Raw genomic sequence first — 18,277 nt, 5'->3', positions numbered from 1 at the left:
CAATGTCATTGACGCCCTATTTATCATCGCGCTTATAACAGACGTACGTAAGTCTCTTTGAGTTTGAATGAAACATTAAAAAAACTCTTAAATCATTTGTTATGCTCTTCCATGGTTCAAGTCGGCTTCACATAGATAACGACTATTGAGGTAAAAACTCGCCAAGAAGTGACTTACGTAATTAAGATATGAGTTTCAGATATGCTATTCAAATTACACGAAAACAACATTTTCTTTTCAATCTGTAGGCGAGAGACCACCAAGTACAAGAAATTCGAAAGCAAGGAAGGGGTGCAGAGTCTCCTCATTCAAAGCCGGATAGTAGTGACATGAGCGAAATACTATCCGATAGTTCAAACTCGAATGAAACGAACTCCGTCACTACCAGTGAGAAACCGACTCGCGTAGTTTTACGTCAAAATTCTGATATTTCACACAGACTAATTCGTCCACCAGGTGGCAGTAATAACAATAATAATGGGGGTGTGCCAACAATAGCAGAACCTAACGAGTCAGCGGCTGTTCCTTCTTCGAAACACAGACCGAAAAAAATGTTACGTAAATCACAAAGTATGTCCAGTCATCACTCGAAATTGAAAATCGGATCACCGTTGCGACCACGGGAACCAGACACACAAGGAAGAACGTAAGTGTGTTAATACTCTCAGGGCAATGGAATTGGAGTCGGAATCGGCAGCATATTTCATTGATATTGGGTTCTTTTTGGGTGCTTCCGTAATGTTCGTACCAAGATGGCGCACAGCCTGCTAACTCCAACCTGGTACACATACTATGTTCAGGTTGTGCGCCATCTTGGTACGAATACTACGGCGGCACCCTTTTTGGAATTTTCAATGCGTTCGTAGTCGAAGGTCAAATCTCCAGATTTTGTGGGGAATTGTTCGTTTGTTTTCCTAGTTGTAGTCAAAACATAAATTTCCTTTATCCGGGATTCGGAATTCGGTCCTATTCGGCCCTATTTTTGTTGGGTAAAACCACACGAAGGCAAGATGAATTAAAATTAACCTCTAATCTGATACAATTTTTTGTTTGCACAGAAAATGGAGCCTTGCAATAGAAGAGTTGATATCAACTGAAGAAGAATACGTCAGATCATTAAATTATATTATTGAGGTAACAATGCAATTACAAATGTTTATTATGAAGTAATATTTAATGATTTATCCAGAATAAAACTTAACTCTTCAGCCAGTATTGCGTCTGATAAAATGTAATATATGGAATAACAGCCCCAAATTATATAACAATTGGGCGTGATTCAAATTAGGGGCAGCAAGTATTCCCAAAAATGCAACCATGGCCAGTGGTATGTATATTGTGAACTCAGGCTTAGCTAAACATGCTCTGCTTTTCATGTTTAATTTGCGGGAGGCTCATTAAATATAACCGAAGTGGCATACATCATGTTATACTTTATTTGTAGCTTGTGGGGAAATACACGTTTTGTTTATGCAGGCTAATAAATGGTAATAAATTAATAAATGGCTGGTTTTATAATGGGTAAATTGGAAAATTTGAACTAAATGAAATTCAGTATAATATGATTTCAAAATTTCTTATTAATTATGACCTGCTTTTTTATACACAGCATTATTATCCTCTCATGAACCAACTTGACGACGTTCCACAAGCGTTGAGAGGAAAGCGTGGAGTTGTGTTTGGAAATGTAGAGAATATCTGTGATTTCCATACTGGACAATTCCTTGAATCTCTTCAAGATTGCCAGGACCAACCAGGCAGAGTTGCAGAAGTTTTTATTCAACACGTAAGTGAATTGCTAGGATATGGTATTTAGCGACGACATATTTATTAACCTAACAGAAGGTAAAAGTATTAGAGTGATTGGCGCTCCAGAAGTATGTGTGAAGGTAACTAAGTTTGTTCGCCTACTTCACATCAAGTTGTGTGAAGGGACTGAAACCTATGGGCAGAGGCAGGGATGGCCAAGACCGAATAGTTCACTATTTCGAATACATTCGAAATTATTTTTTTCGGATATGAAATTTCGAATACTTCGAAAATAAAATTCACTAATTGAAGCTTATGTAAATGTATGTAGGAATTTCCATACAATAAGCAATGGAATAACTGCTATCTACAAGTTACAACCTAGTTATATTACCAGGCATTTCATATTTGCAGATTATTGCAGTATATATTTTATATACCTTGAGTCATGTTAACAGAATTAAATTAATACGGCAATAGTGGTATCGGTGATGGATTTGAATATTTGCGCAACACAAAATCATCCTAGTAAAACGCCCATACTTTTAAATATCAACCATTATCCAAATTATTTGCCAAAAAGCGGGATAAAGTATGAGTTATTTTTCCGACTTTTCTAAGTCCACAGATCGCTGTTGTATTTTGTAAATACAAAAATAGGAATCAAAAATTAATATTAATCGCGAGTTTGCCACACAATTTATGTCCACAGATTGCCGTGATATTGTGCCGAATATAATTAGTTTTTGATTCTTATTTTCGCACTGACGAAAAAATTGTCACAAGTCGGAAAAAGAATTTATACTTTATCCCGCTTTTTGGGAACTGATTTGGATAATGGTTGCCATTGATTTGTATTTAAAAGTATGGACTTTTTACCAGGATGATTTTGTGCTGCGTAAAATATTCGAATCCATGACTGATACCACTATTTAAAATGCCTTACCGTGTTAATTTAGTTCTATAATCATAACTCAAATGTTGGTAAATCGGGCAGTTTACCACACATTTTAAGGCCACAGATCGCCGGCTATAAATACCGTATTTCCCGGCTAATAAGTCCACATGGCAAATAGGACGATGTCTATTTTTAGCACTCAAAAAAGGATTTTTTCCATATAGGCCTCCAATAAGACTGGTAGAAAAATGTGTCCCTGTGATATGCGCTAATAATTTTATATGTTTAGAACCAGATCATGTTAGTTTGGTAGAATCATACTCACAGAATTAACTATTTTTAACAATTGAGCGGTAAATTTAAGTTGTAAAGCGGCAATCATTTTGGACAACCTATTAACCCGAATGTTAAAATAATTTTGGAATGTGATAAGTACTACACTGTACGTCCACGGGTTATTTCACAGCTGTGTTTTCCTGTCCCTGTCGTGTTCTGCTGAATCGGCAAAACGAAAGGGTCACAAATCACTTTCACTCGGTGGCCATGTTTCTCTTTAAAGTAACGATAACCGGCCTGCGATTAAATATCATGATTGGCAGACCCTAAGACCCAAATATAAGGTTACACAAATCATGCTTGGGAAGACTAATAAGCAGGCCACATAGAAATAAAATAAACATACTTTCTCAATTAGACGCCCCCCAAAAAAAAATCAGGCCAAAAAATTGGGCCTAGAAAAGCGGTAATTGTCAATTTTTCGACGTGATGGAAATGAACTTGTAAATTAAAAGCCTCGTAGACGAATGTCGGCAATGTCCACCCACGCAAACGTGCAAATGTGTCCCAACACTATGCGACGTACGATCGCACAGAATATAAACAATCAAAGTGCCGATTCTATTTCATCGTCATTACAATACGTGAGACAGCGTAAAAAGTCGTTTGAAGATTCCCGTAAAACGAAACACCACGTTTACGGCGAAAAGTGGCTACTATTCGGAATTATTCGAAAATCAGCCGAAAAGGTATTCGAATACTATGATATTCGAATATATTCGAATATTCGATTCGTTTTGGACAACCCTGGGCAGAGGGTATATTCACTTGGCTAACACAGACAGTCCCCGAACTCGTGATAGAACTAAAATAAAGAAAATTGGAATAAAATTATGTCCTAACCCTAACCTGGTACACATACTACGGGAGTACCTTCAATCGTTCAATTCCTATGTATAATAATTTTCCCGTTTTCTTCAGCGTGAAAGTTTCAGCATGTATGCACTGTATAGCAAGAACAAACCGCGTTCAGACGAACTCATGAGAGAACACGGAACAAGGTTTTTCAGAGCCAAACAACATTCACTCAGAGATAAAATGGACTTGGCTTCGTATTTATTGAAACCGGTAAGTCAGCTGAAAGCAGGCTACAATACCTTTTTCAAAAGGGAAAGAAGTATGACATCACAATTTATTTATACTATGTATTTCAAGAGTCCTGCTGCACACTAACACCACGTGATTGTTCATTTCTTGTCATTGTTGTGAAATAAATACTAGGCTAGCCGTGATTTGATAGCGTTTCGAGTTGCTATCATTGTTATGAAGACCAGGTTGCGTTGAGCGGGCGGGTAAAAATAATGGGTATATTGAAATAATTGACTCAAAGCAAGATCAATAGATCATAGAAATCATAGATATAGAAGAAATCATAGTTCAAAAATATAAGAATTTCCGGTGCTCCCGAAGTATGCGAACCAAGATGGCGGACATCGGAATGTAATATGTGTACTAGGTTAGGGTTAGGCCATCATTTTAGGTATAAATACTGCGGGAGGCTCTTGGCTAGTCTTCGAACTGATAATAAGTACTAAAGGAAACTAAAATAAGGAAAATTGGAAAAAAATTATGGCCTAACCCTAACCTAGTACACATATTACATTCCGATGTCCGCCATCTTGGTTCGCATACTTCGGGAGCCCCGAATTTCCTTCCTTAGCAAGGATATGAGAACTAACTCAGAAGTAAAAATTCATTTATGACCGAGGTTACGGACTCATTTTTGGGAAAAATCATGGCGTGGACGACCACTGCAAGAATTTTAAGTCACTTAACAGACTATTGAGTAAATGAATATTACGGACTTAAAACACAACTTCGTCATTTCAGGTGCAACGTATGGGTAAATACGCGTTACTCTTACACAACATTGCCAAGCACTCCGATGCCCCATACAGAAGTTTATTACGTGAAGCTGAGTCATTGGTCAAATTCCAACTTCGTCATGGCAACGATCTACTCGCCATGGATTCGATCGTTGGATGTGACGTCAATTTAAAAGAACAAGGAGAACTGAAACGACAGGTATTTGAATTTATGGTAAAGTTCTTAAGAAAGAACTAGACAAGCGGATATTTCGTCGCATGGGCTTCAATATCGTTCTTAAAATGGTCAAAGGCAAGCAACCATTTGGACATGTACATGCCTTGGATTGGTTAGTAATGTTGACCAACATTCTTGATCAGCGTTTTCGGCTTAGCTTTGCCTGGTGTTTTGCGAATAAACCAAAAAATGTCTTACAGTCTGAATATTTCACTTCAAATATTGCAAGGAATTGCCAGGGGTGAGCAAGGTTTTTAAACCAGGCCAACAAAATTGCCAACTTAGAATGGCGGGACATGAAATTTAATTGCAATCTCAATAAATTCTTTAAATTCAGTTTTAGTTTGGTTGTGGCAGTATCAGCCGGGTCAGATTGAATTGCCCAACGGGCGTATTTGGCCCGCGAGCCGTAGTTTGTCCGTGTCAGTGCTATACAGTTCTAACCTTTTCTAATCAGTCATCATCTATTTCTACAGGATGAATTTTTAATCTTCCATGGACGACGGAAATATGTACGACATATATTTTTATTCGAAGATTTAGTTTTACTCAGCAAACCACAGCGGGTTCATGGAGGTCATGATGTATATCACTACAAATCAAGTCATAAGGTAAAATATTTCAGCCAGAATATATACGTTTTGTTTCAATGCTAAAAATTCTGCAACCAAATGCGGAGTATTTGTTTTCTCATTATTGCTATTAAAAATCTTTACAGCCAGAATATAATCGTTTTAATTTAAAGCCAAATTATTCTGTTTTCAGAGTCATGGGGTGCTTTCTCAATTTTGTTATTGGCATTAGAAATCTTTCCATTTATCCATTTATAATATATGTGTTTGATTTCAATGAATCATGTCCTACCCGATGTCGAAAGAAATGATCCTTTATTACATGGGTGTTTTATAACGTCGCTCCGTACAAGTCTGTAAACACTTCTAAATTCTAGGTCAAGAATGCCATAATCGTCCCCTTTTTAAAACAACTTCTAATATCTTACAAGGGCACAGACCTAAATACTAGGTCAAGACTCCAGACAGGCCAAATCACCCCGTTTTAAAATTATAAAATATGACATCCAGACATAAAAGTATCGGTTGAAATTGACCTACGGTAATTAGCAGGCATTTCATTGGAAAGACTCAGGGCTTGCAGAAACATATCTCCCTGCGTAGGGTTATCTGCTTTTTCAAAGTCTTACGCCAGGGGTCGGCGACCTTTTGACACTCGCGGGCCAAAATTAAAGGTTAAAGTCATTGGCGGGCCGCACATAATTTTAGAAAGTTAAAAACCGAACAGATGGCCGATGAATCACATTTTTTCACACAGATCAGAAGTTAAATTTTGAGCAGCGCGCGAAGACTAACCATTTGAATATTTTCTGCGCCATTAAGCCATTTGCACTTAGCATCAACTTTTCTGCGTTTTGTTGCCATTTGTCTGATTATGATTAAATTAAAGGCTCATTAACCGAGTAATTGTGTATTTTATAGTTGTTAGGTCATAATATAATTCAGTCTACACGTTTCTTAAAATAAATTCTGTTGCGTAAAGAATATAATCGTCAAAACAGCTTTTCTGTTACTATAATTCCGCGAAGCGTCGCGGGCCGTATGATACTGCTCCGCGTGCCGTAGGTTGCCGACCCCTATCTTACGTCATTATTTGGTTGCTCAGAGACCTGTTCATAGCAAACCACCTCGTTGAAATTTTATTCATTTTCAGACTTCAGAGATCGGTTTGACAGAAAACATTGGGGATTCGGGATTGAAATTTGAGATTTGGTTTCGAAGGCCCATGCAAGATAATATTATATTTAACTCGTCAACTGAACAGAAGAAACAGGCCTGGGTTGAAGATATAAGGAGTATATTATGGCAGCAAGCTTTGAGGAATAAAGGTGAGAATTATTGATTTATATCGTAGTTGTGAAAGGGAAGACTGATATGTAATTGGGCACTTTAGCAATCCTTGCAACGTCCTTTGTTCTACAGATATAGGGTATTGATAGATAGACGAATAACGATTTTGAAATTAGAAGTTTCGACTAAAAATTACAAATTTATCCATCCTCAGGTCATCGCCAATAAATTTATTTCGAAGGATTTGTTGTATATGCCCCTGCGCTGCTCACGACATTAGTTCCTTACCAAGGACCAATGGGAGTCGGACAGAAAGAGTTCAGGGGTCAAAATAGCAAAATAAAACTACACCGCTTAGTAAACAAGCCATTTCTCATATAAACTAGTAAAGAACTCCGCATTTTTTTTTTCAGCCAACCGCCGTAATGAAATGGTGAACATGGGTGTCGGCAGCAAACCCCACCTCGACATTCGATCGAGCCAAAGTCCGATAACAGATCGTTCAGTGGCCTCTGACAAATTAATGGGGGGAAGGGTACTCGTGTCACGCTCAAGAGCGTCAATTGCAGTTTCTACGTTCGAGCACGCATGCAAACGTCCTCATTCAACCGTGTCGACGTCTTCTACGTCATCAAATGGTTCGTTCAATTTAGCCTCACAACAGCCTGCGTCTATGTTTGACTTCAGAGCGATCGTCGAAGGAGAGGAATACGGTAAGATATTTTTGACATTTTGTTACTATCCCATTTTTGATCCCAATATCTTTTCTAACTACTGGTTATGAGCGCATGGTACCCACTAAAAGAGAATCCGTGAATTGAGTCTCACCATTTAACCAGATAGGTTAAGAGCAGTTGGGACACGACCCAATACATTGATTTACAAACCAGTATGTTGTACAAGTTGTCGGGCACATGATCACTGCTAAACTATATCATATTCATCGAAAAGATTGATCCGTCTTATTCAATGGCGATTACGCATAGGCGTAGCCAGAAGCGCCTGAAGGCCTGTGACCACAATCCAACATTATTTTGGGAAAAGCAATTTTCTGAATTTGCAGTGAGACATAAACTCTTACGCCTTTTCCAACACAATTTTCCCCCATTCTTGAACGATTTACTAAATACTGCCTTTTTCTTGCTTGCTATCAATTTTTCACAAAAAATCGTAAATGTAAATAAATATAACTGATGTATCCGGAAACCACTCTTTAGTTTTTGAATATAATACCCATCAATATTTAATTAATATATCTTTCTACTTTCACAGAATCCGGTTCCTCGCTTTGTATGTCGAATAGTGAAGGTGAGCCACTAGAGGGAGCTGAAGCTCCAGGGGATGGTTTACCTCAGCAATACGTGACGACAGTATGATCAAGTCGAAGAATCATAATCTCTATTTACCACTAGTGATTAAATTCTACGTCTTTGACCGTCCTCTATGAAGGATCTATGACGCCACTGTGCAATGACGTCAAGTACAAAAGGGCGCGAAAATTACTCCACAGTGAAGAAGACAAAGGAACTTAAGTTATCTCGCTTAAGTTAGCTTCATTCCACAGAAAATCTTCACCATTTCAGACTAGAAGTTTGTGATGTAGAAACGACCGCGTCTGGTAACTGCCATTGGTATTTCAAGTAAATGCAATATTTAACCGATCGAGGACATGCCCACACTCGCGTTTAGGTTAATGTATTATAAGTTTCCGACTATGTAGATCCTGTCTAGAGCAAAATTCGAAGCACTCCGTAAAGTAGAGTTAGCAAATCCAGAAAAACAATGGGCTAGTGCATACAAAACGCAATATTTCACCGATTAGGTAGCAGTCACATTCATGTCTGACTATTGTCTACTTTTCGACTACTTGCCTAGATCCATAGATTACACTTATAAAATGTCTCACTGCGTAGGAACCAGTGGGCTAGACCATGGACCGGAAATTGTCTATAGTACCGGTAATTGTTTTATGATATCATTTACGACTTTTGTTCATTGAAGAGAAATATTTATCCATAAATACCAACTTTCGTCTTTAAAGCATAAATTTGACATGTTCTTGATGTGACTCAAAGAATTCGCCCATCCCTGGTTTAAATCAGACTGCCTATCATTGTTTTCAAGATTTATAAACCACTACTTTAAATAAATAAAGTATTTTAATATAAAATCAGTTTTATTTTATTTTAACGCTTTCGCCATTTTAATGTTCCACTCACGTTTACGAGAAAGGCTGTATTCAGCCGTGATAATAGTTAGCAGAGAAGATATCTTCCTGACAGATTACTAGCTTCCCTTACAGTGTTGCATTGATTCATTTCAAGTCTTTTAGCAAATGATCTCTACTGACAGTGCTTTTCGACCTTCTTTAGTTCGCGACCCACTTTTATTTGCCATTTTATCTGTGATCACAATGAGATAATATACAGGAAAAAAAAGATAATGCATCCCCATGCAATTTACTATCAATGAGAAACTTGATCTTGTATATCCATTATGAGATTAATTCTGATAACGACGCATAATTTGAATTGTTTCATAATTGTTACGTTATGATAACGTCACAATCTCCCGATCTAATCAAAAACTGAATGTAACATTTAGAAATACTTCGCGACCAACCTTAAATAGTTTCGCTACCCACTGGCTGGGAAGCACTGTCTTAGCATATCAGTTTGTCATTTGCAACTACACTGCCCAACCTCAGTTGAGGACTCTGGATCTTGCTTTGACCAATAGTATTTAAAAACGTCCGAATATATTTATAACACTTAAGATATTTATAATGAAATACAAATCTTAATTTTATGTTCGCAGAATTTATGCCAGATTTAAAGCATTCACCCCTAAGTAAAGTCCATTGAAAAATGAGGACTCGGTGATTTTAAAACCGTATGCTATATTAGAGGTATGTTGGGGGTAATAGTCCATGCATCTGAAACAAAGTAAAGGATTAGCTAGTCCTGTACCCGACATGGGGTGGTAATCGAACAAGAAATCGTGGTATCCATGTGGTTTAGCCGTTTTATCGGTTTTCCTCTCCCCGGAATAAATATAAAATTTCCGCTGTAAACCTCTTGCCAAGATAACATAGGTGAAAAAAGTTTCTATGATTTTAGTCGTTCGCCATTTTATTTGACGTATTATTCATTTTATCGTTTATTCTTTATTCGTTTTATTCATCTCAATAGCATTATGACGTAATCATATTATGATGTAATTTTTCTCATGAAGTAGAGCGGTCTTCGTCATATCTTTGTTATTTTATTTTTTCATTATATATGTTTATTATGACGCAGTGCTTGATGACGACACAATTTGTTCTATTGCACTTCTTCTTATTTGTTCGATAATAATAAAATATTTGTGAACAAACAATGCAATCATGTGTATCAGAGGCGTAGTCAGAAGGGGGGGTTCTGTTTTTTTTTGCCAAGTTACATAGAAACAGCTGGCGGGTCCGATCGAATGCTGGAATACGCGCGTTTATAGTAGTCTTGGGGTCTAAAACGCATTTCAAGCTACGGATAATTGCTGTATTATACAGAAAAATGATTTTATGGCTACGTTACTGATGTGTATGCATGTAGAAAGAGCTAGAAATTATAAGTTGTGACAGGAATTAGTATATCTGAGAGAAGCCAAACGAGCATTTGGAAGTGTTTAAGGATATGTTAAATCAGTGGTTCTCAGACTTCTAGGCCACGCCCCCTTTTTGGAATTTGTCAAGTCTAGCGCCCCATCTAAAATAACTAGCTGACAACATGCTACAAATAACAGATATAAGACGAAAGTACGTTGAATATACCTGGATAAAACGCAAATATCCAAAACTAGAATATCGGTCAGAGACCGAAGACTTATCGATCGAAACTGCGGTTTCAAATCATGACTCTATAGTGACACCGCGTGTCCCATCACTAATTAAATAATAACTCGCTAATTATACGACATAATTCGATCAATCAATAGGCTTCTGGTTCGAGATAAGATGAATGCACATGCAAAATCGGGAGCAGATTCAATTTCGCTTTCGTGAGATATCGCGTGCATCTAACAGACAAATACCTATCAACATACTTGCCGATTAAAATCGATAAGTAATGAATGAATTTAAATATGCAAAATAAGCCGGAGAAGATCAAATCTATCAAATACTTTAATTTTTATCCAACCCCACGCCCCTTCAAAAGATTGACTACGTGCCCCACCGTTTGAAAAAACCTGCGCTGGATAGCGAAAGTTCACTCGCGCCTTTTTTCTCGTGTCCCGAATGTTATACTTATAGGCTCAAGTCCCGAATGTTATACGACTAGGGTTGGGCATTTCGAATCGAATTGTGAATTATTTGAATTGGTTCAGAGCAAAATTTCGAATCATCGCCATCTTGTTTATTTTCTTCCCGCCAATGGTCGAGGTGGATTTCTCAAATTTTTTTTTTATTGAAGCTGTATATGTCCGAGTGATGTATTCTATGTTTTCAGTAATTTAGGGGTCTGGAGGATACAATAAGAAAGTCACATGCAATTATATATCTCCCAAGTATTTGAGATTCGATTCGAAAAAAATATTCGATTTAATTCTGAAATCATCATGTATTCGAAAATGCTCAGTCCTACTTACGACTTATATCTCTCCGAGCTTGTTTGAACTTTCGACAAATTGCTCTGATCGATTATGTCATGCCCTCGTGTTTAAATTAGATAATTTATTATTCAAATATTTAGGGTGTCCATCCAGTCTTAGAATTTTTTAAAATTGCAAAAGGAATTTATCGATACCAAATATTGTTTTGGCTCTCACATATGTATTAAATGAAGTAAAAATACCTAAACAATTACTGATTAAAAAAAACAACAAATCTGGTTAAGATATATTGAGAACTGACTTCACAACAAAATTAAAAATGTAAAGGGACTTTATAGACACCCTGTAGTTGCTAGTGTCTTAACCATATCATGCCCTGATGAAGTTTACTTTTATAAAAATAAAAAAAATGGGCGAATTGCATCGTTGGCTAGCACCAGTTGTAATTATATTTCATAGATCATGCCTTTTGACGAAATGACCTACGTTAAATACTAGGTATTTGCGCTTTTCGTTTTCTTCATAATTGCCTTCCGCAATATTATTACGATCTGTGTCGGGTTTAGCAGGTTTCACTCACCCTCTACCACCATCTAGCGGCAAAACACTTTTCATTTGCATGGATGTGCCTTGCTTCTACGTGCATGATACAGTGCAACAGTTATTAACATTCCGAGATCTGTAGATCTTTCAGTTTAATCGGTTTGGGTCGTTTCCTTCTTGTCCAATTGCTGTCAAATCTTTACTAGTTTAAGTTATAATTAGCGTCAAAAAACTCTCATTTTTGCCAATTTGTATCACCGCACTGTGAAAAAATTTGCGTTCATTTGCTTGGCAGCTAGTACGTAAATAATATATTGATTCAGTACGTATATGTATATTGTACAACGAGCCCAGTCAGGTCTTACATTCATTTTGAATTTCCTAATTTTTTGAAAAAAAATTGCAACTACAGTCGGTAATGCGTGAATAGATTCGTTAAATGTTACGTTGTTACTTATCGATCTTAAGATCGGCAAGTATGTTGATAGGTATTTGTCTGTCTGTCTGTCTGTTTGTCTATTAGATGATATCGCGATATCTCACAAAGGTGAGGTTTAATCTGCTTCAAATTTGCATGCATGTGCATTCATCATATCTTGGACCAGAAGCCTATTGATTTTGGATGAATTATGTCGTGTAATTAGCGAGTTATCAATTAATTAGTGATGGGACACGCGGTGTCACTATAGAGCCATGAATTGAAACCGCAGTTTCGATCGATAAGTATTCGGTCTCCGACCGATATTCTCGTTACTTTAGTACCACGTTTTTCAACCTGGTAGGAATTTCTCTCAAGGGAAGAATTTTGTCGTTTTTTTTTTATAAATTTTGCTTTGTAATTGCTGTAGTATTACCAATATTCTTTAGTTCTTTATTATTACCATAACACTTGTCTTTGAGAACATTATAAACTTTTAATCCTAAAAAACCACTGTACAAAGTGAGAGTTGAACTTGCGCATGGCACTATAGCTCAGGATCTATTAAAGATTGAATATTTGAATATATTGAATATGAAAAGATTGAAGATTTTACGCACAGTGGAAGGGGAAAAAAAAATCCCAAAGTATGTGAACCAAGATGGCGGACACCGGAACGTAGTATGTGTATCTGGTTAGGGTTAGACTATAATTTCATTCCAATTTTCCCTATTTTAGTTCTATTACGAGTTTGAGGACTAGCTAAGTGACTCACATAGTATTTGTACCTGAAATTATGGCCCAACCCTAACCTGGTATACACATACTACGTTCCGGTGTCCGCCATCTTGGTTCCCATACTTCGGGAGTACCGGAATAAATGCGTTTAAAATAGACAAAGGTTAGGAATCACTGCTTTACTACATTATTGATATCCGATACCATGATAAACCGAAGTATATATATTCGGTTTGTATTTTCAACCGTTAGATTTGAGATTTTGAACCCGATAGCCACAATTTTAGACTTATAAAACTTCGAAATTCGAATTCTGTAACTGAAACATATAAATTCTCTGATCGCAAAATATCGTTGTCGATGTCGCTTTTCACGTCGTAGCTGAAGGCCGAAATCGATTTCAACATTTTGTAAATACGAATATCTAAATGTTTGCGAACCTTGACTCCCATCCAAATATATCGATGTGTTGTTTACTCCAGGGAATAGAAATATGCATTTAATAACGTGGGAAACTACCATCAACTACCAACTTTAGACTGTTAGGACATTGGACGTAGTCAATCTTTTTTGAGCGCTGGGACTTTTCTTTGAGCAAAGTTGCAAATTTTTTTTAGTACTTTTTTGGTTTTTAGTTGAAGGTTCGGAATTGAATCAGGTGTTGTATATTTTGTTGAGCTTGAAAAAATTGAACTATAAACCGTGTTGGAATTTTGGACTATTCAAGACAAAAGCTGGTGTCAGGGGCACAGCCAGAAATTTTTAAAGCAGGGGTTCTAAATTTTAAATTACCTAGTCAGACCGGGTCCGAACGGTCTTAATCGTAAAATATCTCAATAAAATAATTGCAGGTTAGAAATAACTGGAAGTCGTATTTTCATCCAAATAATCACGCACAAGTATCTCCAAGTGCAGTTTCAAGTATTTTGTGGCGTCTAAAGCTGCCGCAAAACCATGGCGGGATTTCCAAATCATGGTCACTATGACCAAACCCACGGCGACTGACTTTTTAGCTGCCACAAACCAATAGCGAGCTGCCGTCGTTACGGCAGCAAATGCCAATTTTGCTGCCGTAACCACGGCATGTCGGCTGTAATAGCAGAGCTTCCCCTGATGGAGATAAATATTGGGTAAGTTGGAACGCTTTTCTTATGAATACAGTTTCGATGGATTTGGGGTTAGATTTGGGTTTAAGTAGATATAATTCCGCATGATAAACTAAAATATTGTACATGACTTTGTATATATACCGGTAATAGCGCGATAAAACCATGTCAAGAGACGCGATACGTTTGTGGCAGAAGCTGCCATGAATTGGTAAGAACTGCGCCTCAGTATCTCAGTTCAACAACAGTTAAAAATCGTCAGTCAACGATCAAGAGGCGCATTTTTAAACTTTGCCATGGGTGCCATCTCACATTGATACGCCACTAGTTCCAATTGACTTGAACGACCCTTTCCGTAGAGGGCGGGCTATAAGGATAGATAAATTCAAATATAGAATTTATATATTTTCAATCGCGATTTGATTAGCAAATTTTGTAGAGAGCTGGCCGATACGATATACATCACAGCAGCGATTTCCAAATTTTTTGTACGTGCGGAGCCTAATTATCAGGAAAATTATTTCTGCCTTAAATAAAACTTAAATTTTGTGATCATCAATGTATATTTTATGATTTTAAAAAAGTTTGTAAAGCCTGTAAAGGCATGTAGGCCTGAAAAATAAAGGCAATGTTAGTTGCAAGATTCCTGGCATTGCCGCCGCTCAGAGAAAATAAAAATATCGTCAACCTTGAACGATCCTAATCCAGTTTGGTACTTCCCAATTCCCAGGAGAATTTTGCAGAAGAGACACTGTTGAAAATAATTTCAAAAGTTACTATAAATTAATAGTTATTAGAATGCCCCCGCCTCCAATGCAAACATGTGAGATTTGGTAAAAATAGTAGTAATTAACCAGTTGGGGTTAAAGTTAGGAATGATTTGAAAATTTGCATTTTCAGCGCAATCTGTATTCATAACCCCAACCATAACAGGATATAACCAGTGGTTGGGTTCAGCCGGTTCGCACCGGTTCTATATAACCGTCTCACGGAATTTTATGAGATCAGCGAACCGGTTAGAATTACTGGTTTATTTGCTAAAAAAAATAACTTTTTGTAATAGAACCGGCTGAAAAAAATGACTTTTGTGATGAAACCGGCTGACAAAAAATTTGAATCCCTCCACTGGATATAACTATACTTTTTTGAGCGGTGGCATGGGTGTTATTTTGGCAAGGATATTCCATATTTGGATCAAATAGTTATCAAGGGTTATCCATATTTGGATCAAATAGTGGCCGGGTACATTGTGAGTACAATAGTGGCACACTGAAGGAGCCTAAACCTAAGTTGGTACTTCCCAATTCCCAAGAGAAGCTGTTAAAAATAATTCCCAAAGTAACTATATATTACTAGTCATGAGAATAATGTCCGAAATGAAGCAATTCAAAACTTATCAATCAAAATTTCGATATATTGTAGAAAGCACCCGCCATTAATGAAAAAATGTGAGAATTTGAGAAAAACAACCCCGCCAAATTTTGAAATAAAAAATAGTAATTATCCAGGGGTCAGTCGCTTTGCTACCCGCGAGAGGAAATGTAAAGAAATGTGTTTAGTAAGGTAAAAAGTAGGTGCTTGTTCTGATTTCGTGGGAAGACCCTGGTCGTTGCGCGCATGGCGGCATTCATCCGGCGCACTTTAGTCCATTAAATAGTTTAAATACCAGGTTAGAAACTGATCACCCCTAATGGAAATCGAGTTTTATTAATTTAATAAGGGCCTGTGTTCACACAACCGTGACGAAAATTTTTTGACATAAACTAGACCTCAATTAACTTGTATGACCCAAATATGGCATCTCTACGAGAGTTATTTGAAAATTTGAAATTTCGAAAATTTTTAGCGCAATCTGTGTTCTTCACCCTAACCCTAATTGGATAATTACTAAAAATTTTGATTTGGCGGAAGCTTCCTACCGGATAAGCTGCGATAGACTAGGTTAAAATTACCTATCAGTAAGTGTAAGCGGCACGTGGTTGTATATTTTAACAAAGATAATGGTTTTGAGTGTGGAAATCAGGTTGTGAGCGTCAACTCTCAAAATTTTGCTATTGTAAAGTATAAAAATGATTTTTCTGGGGTCAAGGGTCGGGAAAACATCTATGCAAATATGTCCCAATCGTGATTTCAAAGGCCTCCTTCGCTGTGAGAAGCAACCGGCCTTCGCGGAAAATAAAATATCGTCAACTTTGAACGATCCTAATCCAGTTCGGTACTTCCCAATTCCCAAGAGAATTTTGCAGAAGAGACGCTGTTAAAAATGATTTCAAAAGTTACTTAAAAATATTAGTTATTACAATATTGTCACCAAATTGAGCAGAAGTACGGAAAATATACAGAACTCATCAATTATTAAATTATCCACAGAGGCGGAGTAGGGACCTAAGATTTTCACAGTATAATGTACACCGATATACACATAAGACATCAGTAATTGCACTAAGTTTACTAGTTTCTGTAGAAAGTATCGCCTTAGTTCAAATTATAATACAACTTGATGTGAAATAGGTTTATAAACCAGCGCGCGCAGCGTGAATACCCTTCATTGAGCGCTCTATTACGTCCCGAGAAGTATTTTTAATCGCAACGCGCTGGTTGTATTGCCTATACAGGGAGGTAATACTGTACTTAGGTAATATATGGTCAAGCTTGAATATGGTGATCTTTTAGTAATGCTACCCGATTAAGTAGTGTTAATTCTAGGTGAATATCGAGAGACGGTAGTCTGACCGCCTTGTTCTTTATGGAAAAATTTATATTGCATGTACCGGTTGGTACCATTAAGCATTACATCATAGCGAGCAAGTCGGGAGGAAGCAATACAGCATTAATGAGTAGGGTTTCAACTTGAATAAATCACGCGAAAGAAAATGGGATTTGTTTGAAAGGGTTCGTTTCAATACTGTGTAATGTAATAGTTCAGGGAATCGCTGTCGATTTAGTTTTTTGGACTTTGTGTATTTTTCATTGATTCAGGAAATACCATTTTCAAAAGCGGTCTCAACTGGAATAAAAAGCACCATGCAAAAGAAAATAGAATTTATTCAAAAGCATGCGTTTCAATACTGTTTATAATAGTTCAGGAAATCGCGGAATTTTTTTTTTTAAACTTTGTATTTTTTGTGGATTTGCTTTGTGGAATATCATTAATAAGAATGGTCTGGTTTGGAATTAAAAAAGCAAGTTTAGTGTGCGGGCATTAGCAAAAAGAATTTATTGAAAAGGCAATCATTTTACTTGTATGGAGTATTTCAATATAACAATATCATAGTTTAGCAAGTCGCGGTTAGTTTCAGTTTTGAAAAGATTTCATATTTTAGTATTTCATTTTAAAATAACGTGTGAAATAGCAAAAAAAAATATTTAGAGTATCTCAACATAGTAATTTGGATACTTCCCGTATATATTGGAGGTTGGGTCATAATTTTATTCCGATTTTCCTTATTTTAGTTCTATTACAAGTTCGGAGACTGTCTGTGTTAGCAAAGTGAATATAACCCCTGCCTATAGGTTTCAGTCCATTTACAAAGCTTGATGTAAAGCCGCGGTGGCTAACACGTCGATCGCGATCGACCGGTCGATCTCCACGTTTCCAGTGGTCGATCGCGTCAGATGTTCGTAAATTTAACGTCATACCCCCAAAATTGCCTTGAACCAGTTTTGTGCAACGCCTGCTGTATGTTTTAAAACAGGACGAATACAGTACTCTACATGTGCAATAATACACATACAGTATTTGATTCTAGGCAAGCCCAACGAGCATTTTATTACGTAACAAATGCAAGTTTCGCCGCTACCAAGGTCTAAAATGAACGAGCCGAACATTTTGTGTCTTGACTAATAAACGTGTAGTGATAATATTTATTCGCAAAAGTAGCAGTGGCATTGAATTTTTCGTATGCGTGTGTGCAGTTATCTGCATATTTAGTACTCGTTCGTTTTTGTGTATGACCTTATTACCGATCAGTCGATCGCGAGCTATTTTGAAGATTTT

The 18,277-nt window shown here is 37.0% G+C and overlaps 1 protein-coding gene across 1 annotated transcript in view; it reads left to right on the top strand.

The window, feature by feature from the left end:
* The window catches only part of LOC120341876 (puratrophin-1-like), a 66,714-nt gene extending 56,448 nt beyond the window's left edge, over window positions 1-10,266 (top strand). The window contains exons 12-20 of the mRNA XM_039410434.2: window positions 249-646; window positions 1,059-1,134; window positions 1,610-1,786; window positions 3,905-4,051; window positions 4,814-5,008; window positions 5,503-5,637; window positions 6,752-6,926; window positions 7,302-7,601; window positions 8,161-10,266. Of these exons, the coding sequence (XP_039266368.2) occupies window positions 249-646; window positions 1,059-1,134; window positions 1,610-1,786; window positions 3,905-4,051; window positions 4,814-5,008; window positions 5,503-5,637; window positions 6,752-6,926; window positions 7,302-7,601; window positions 8,161-8,264 (1,707 nt within the window). The 3' untranslated portion in view covers window positions 8,265-10,266. The remainder of the gene's footprint in view (window positions 1-248; window positions 647-1,058; window positions 1,135-1,609; window positions 1,787-3,904; window positions 4,052-4,813; window positions 5,009-5,502; window positions 5,638-6,751; window positions 6,927-7,301; window positions 7,602-8,160) is intronic.
* The last annotated feature ends 8,011 nt before the right edge of the window (window positions 10,267-18,277 follow it).

This window comes from Styela clava, chromosome 3 (genome assembly GCF_964204865.1).
Source record: "Styela clava chromosome 3, kaStyClav1.hap1.2, whole genome shotgun sequence".
NCBI classification, from domain to species: Eukaryota; Metazoa; Chordata; class Ascidiacea; order Stolidobranchia; family Styelidae; genus Styela; species Styela clava.
This window is presented reverse-complemented; position numbering and strand designations above follow the sequence as displayed.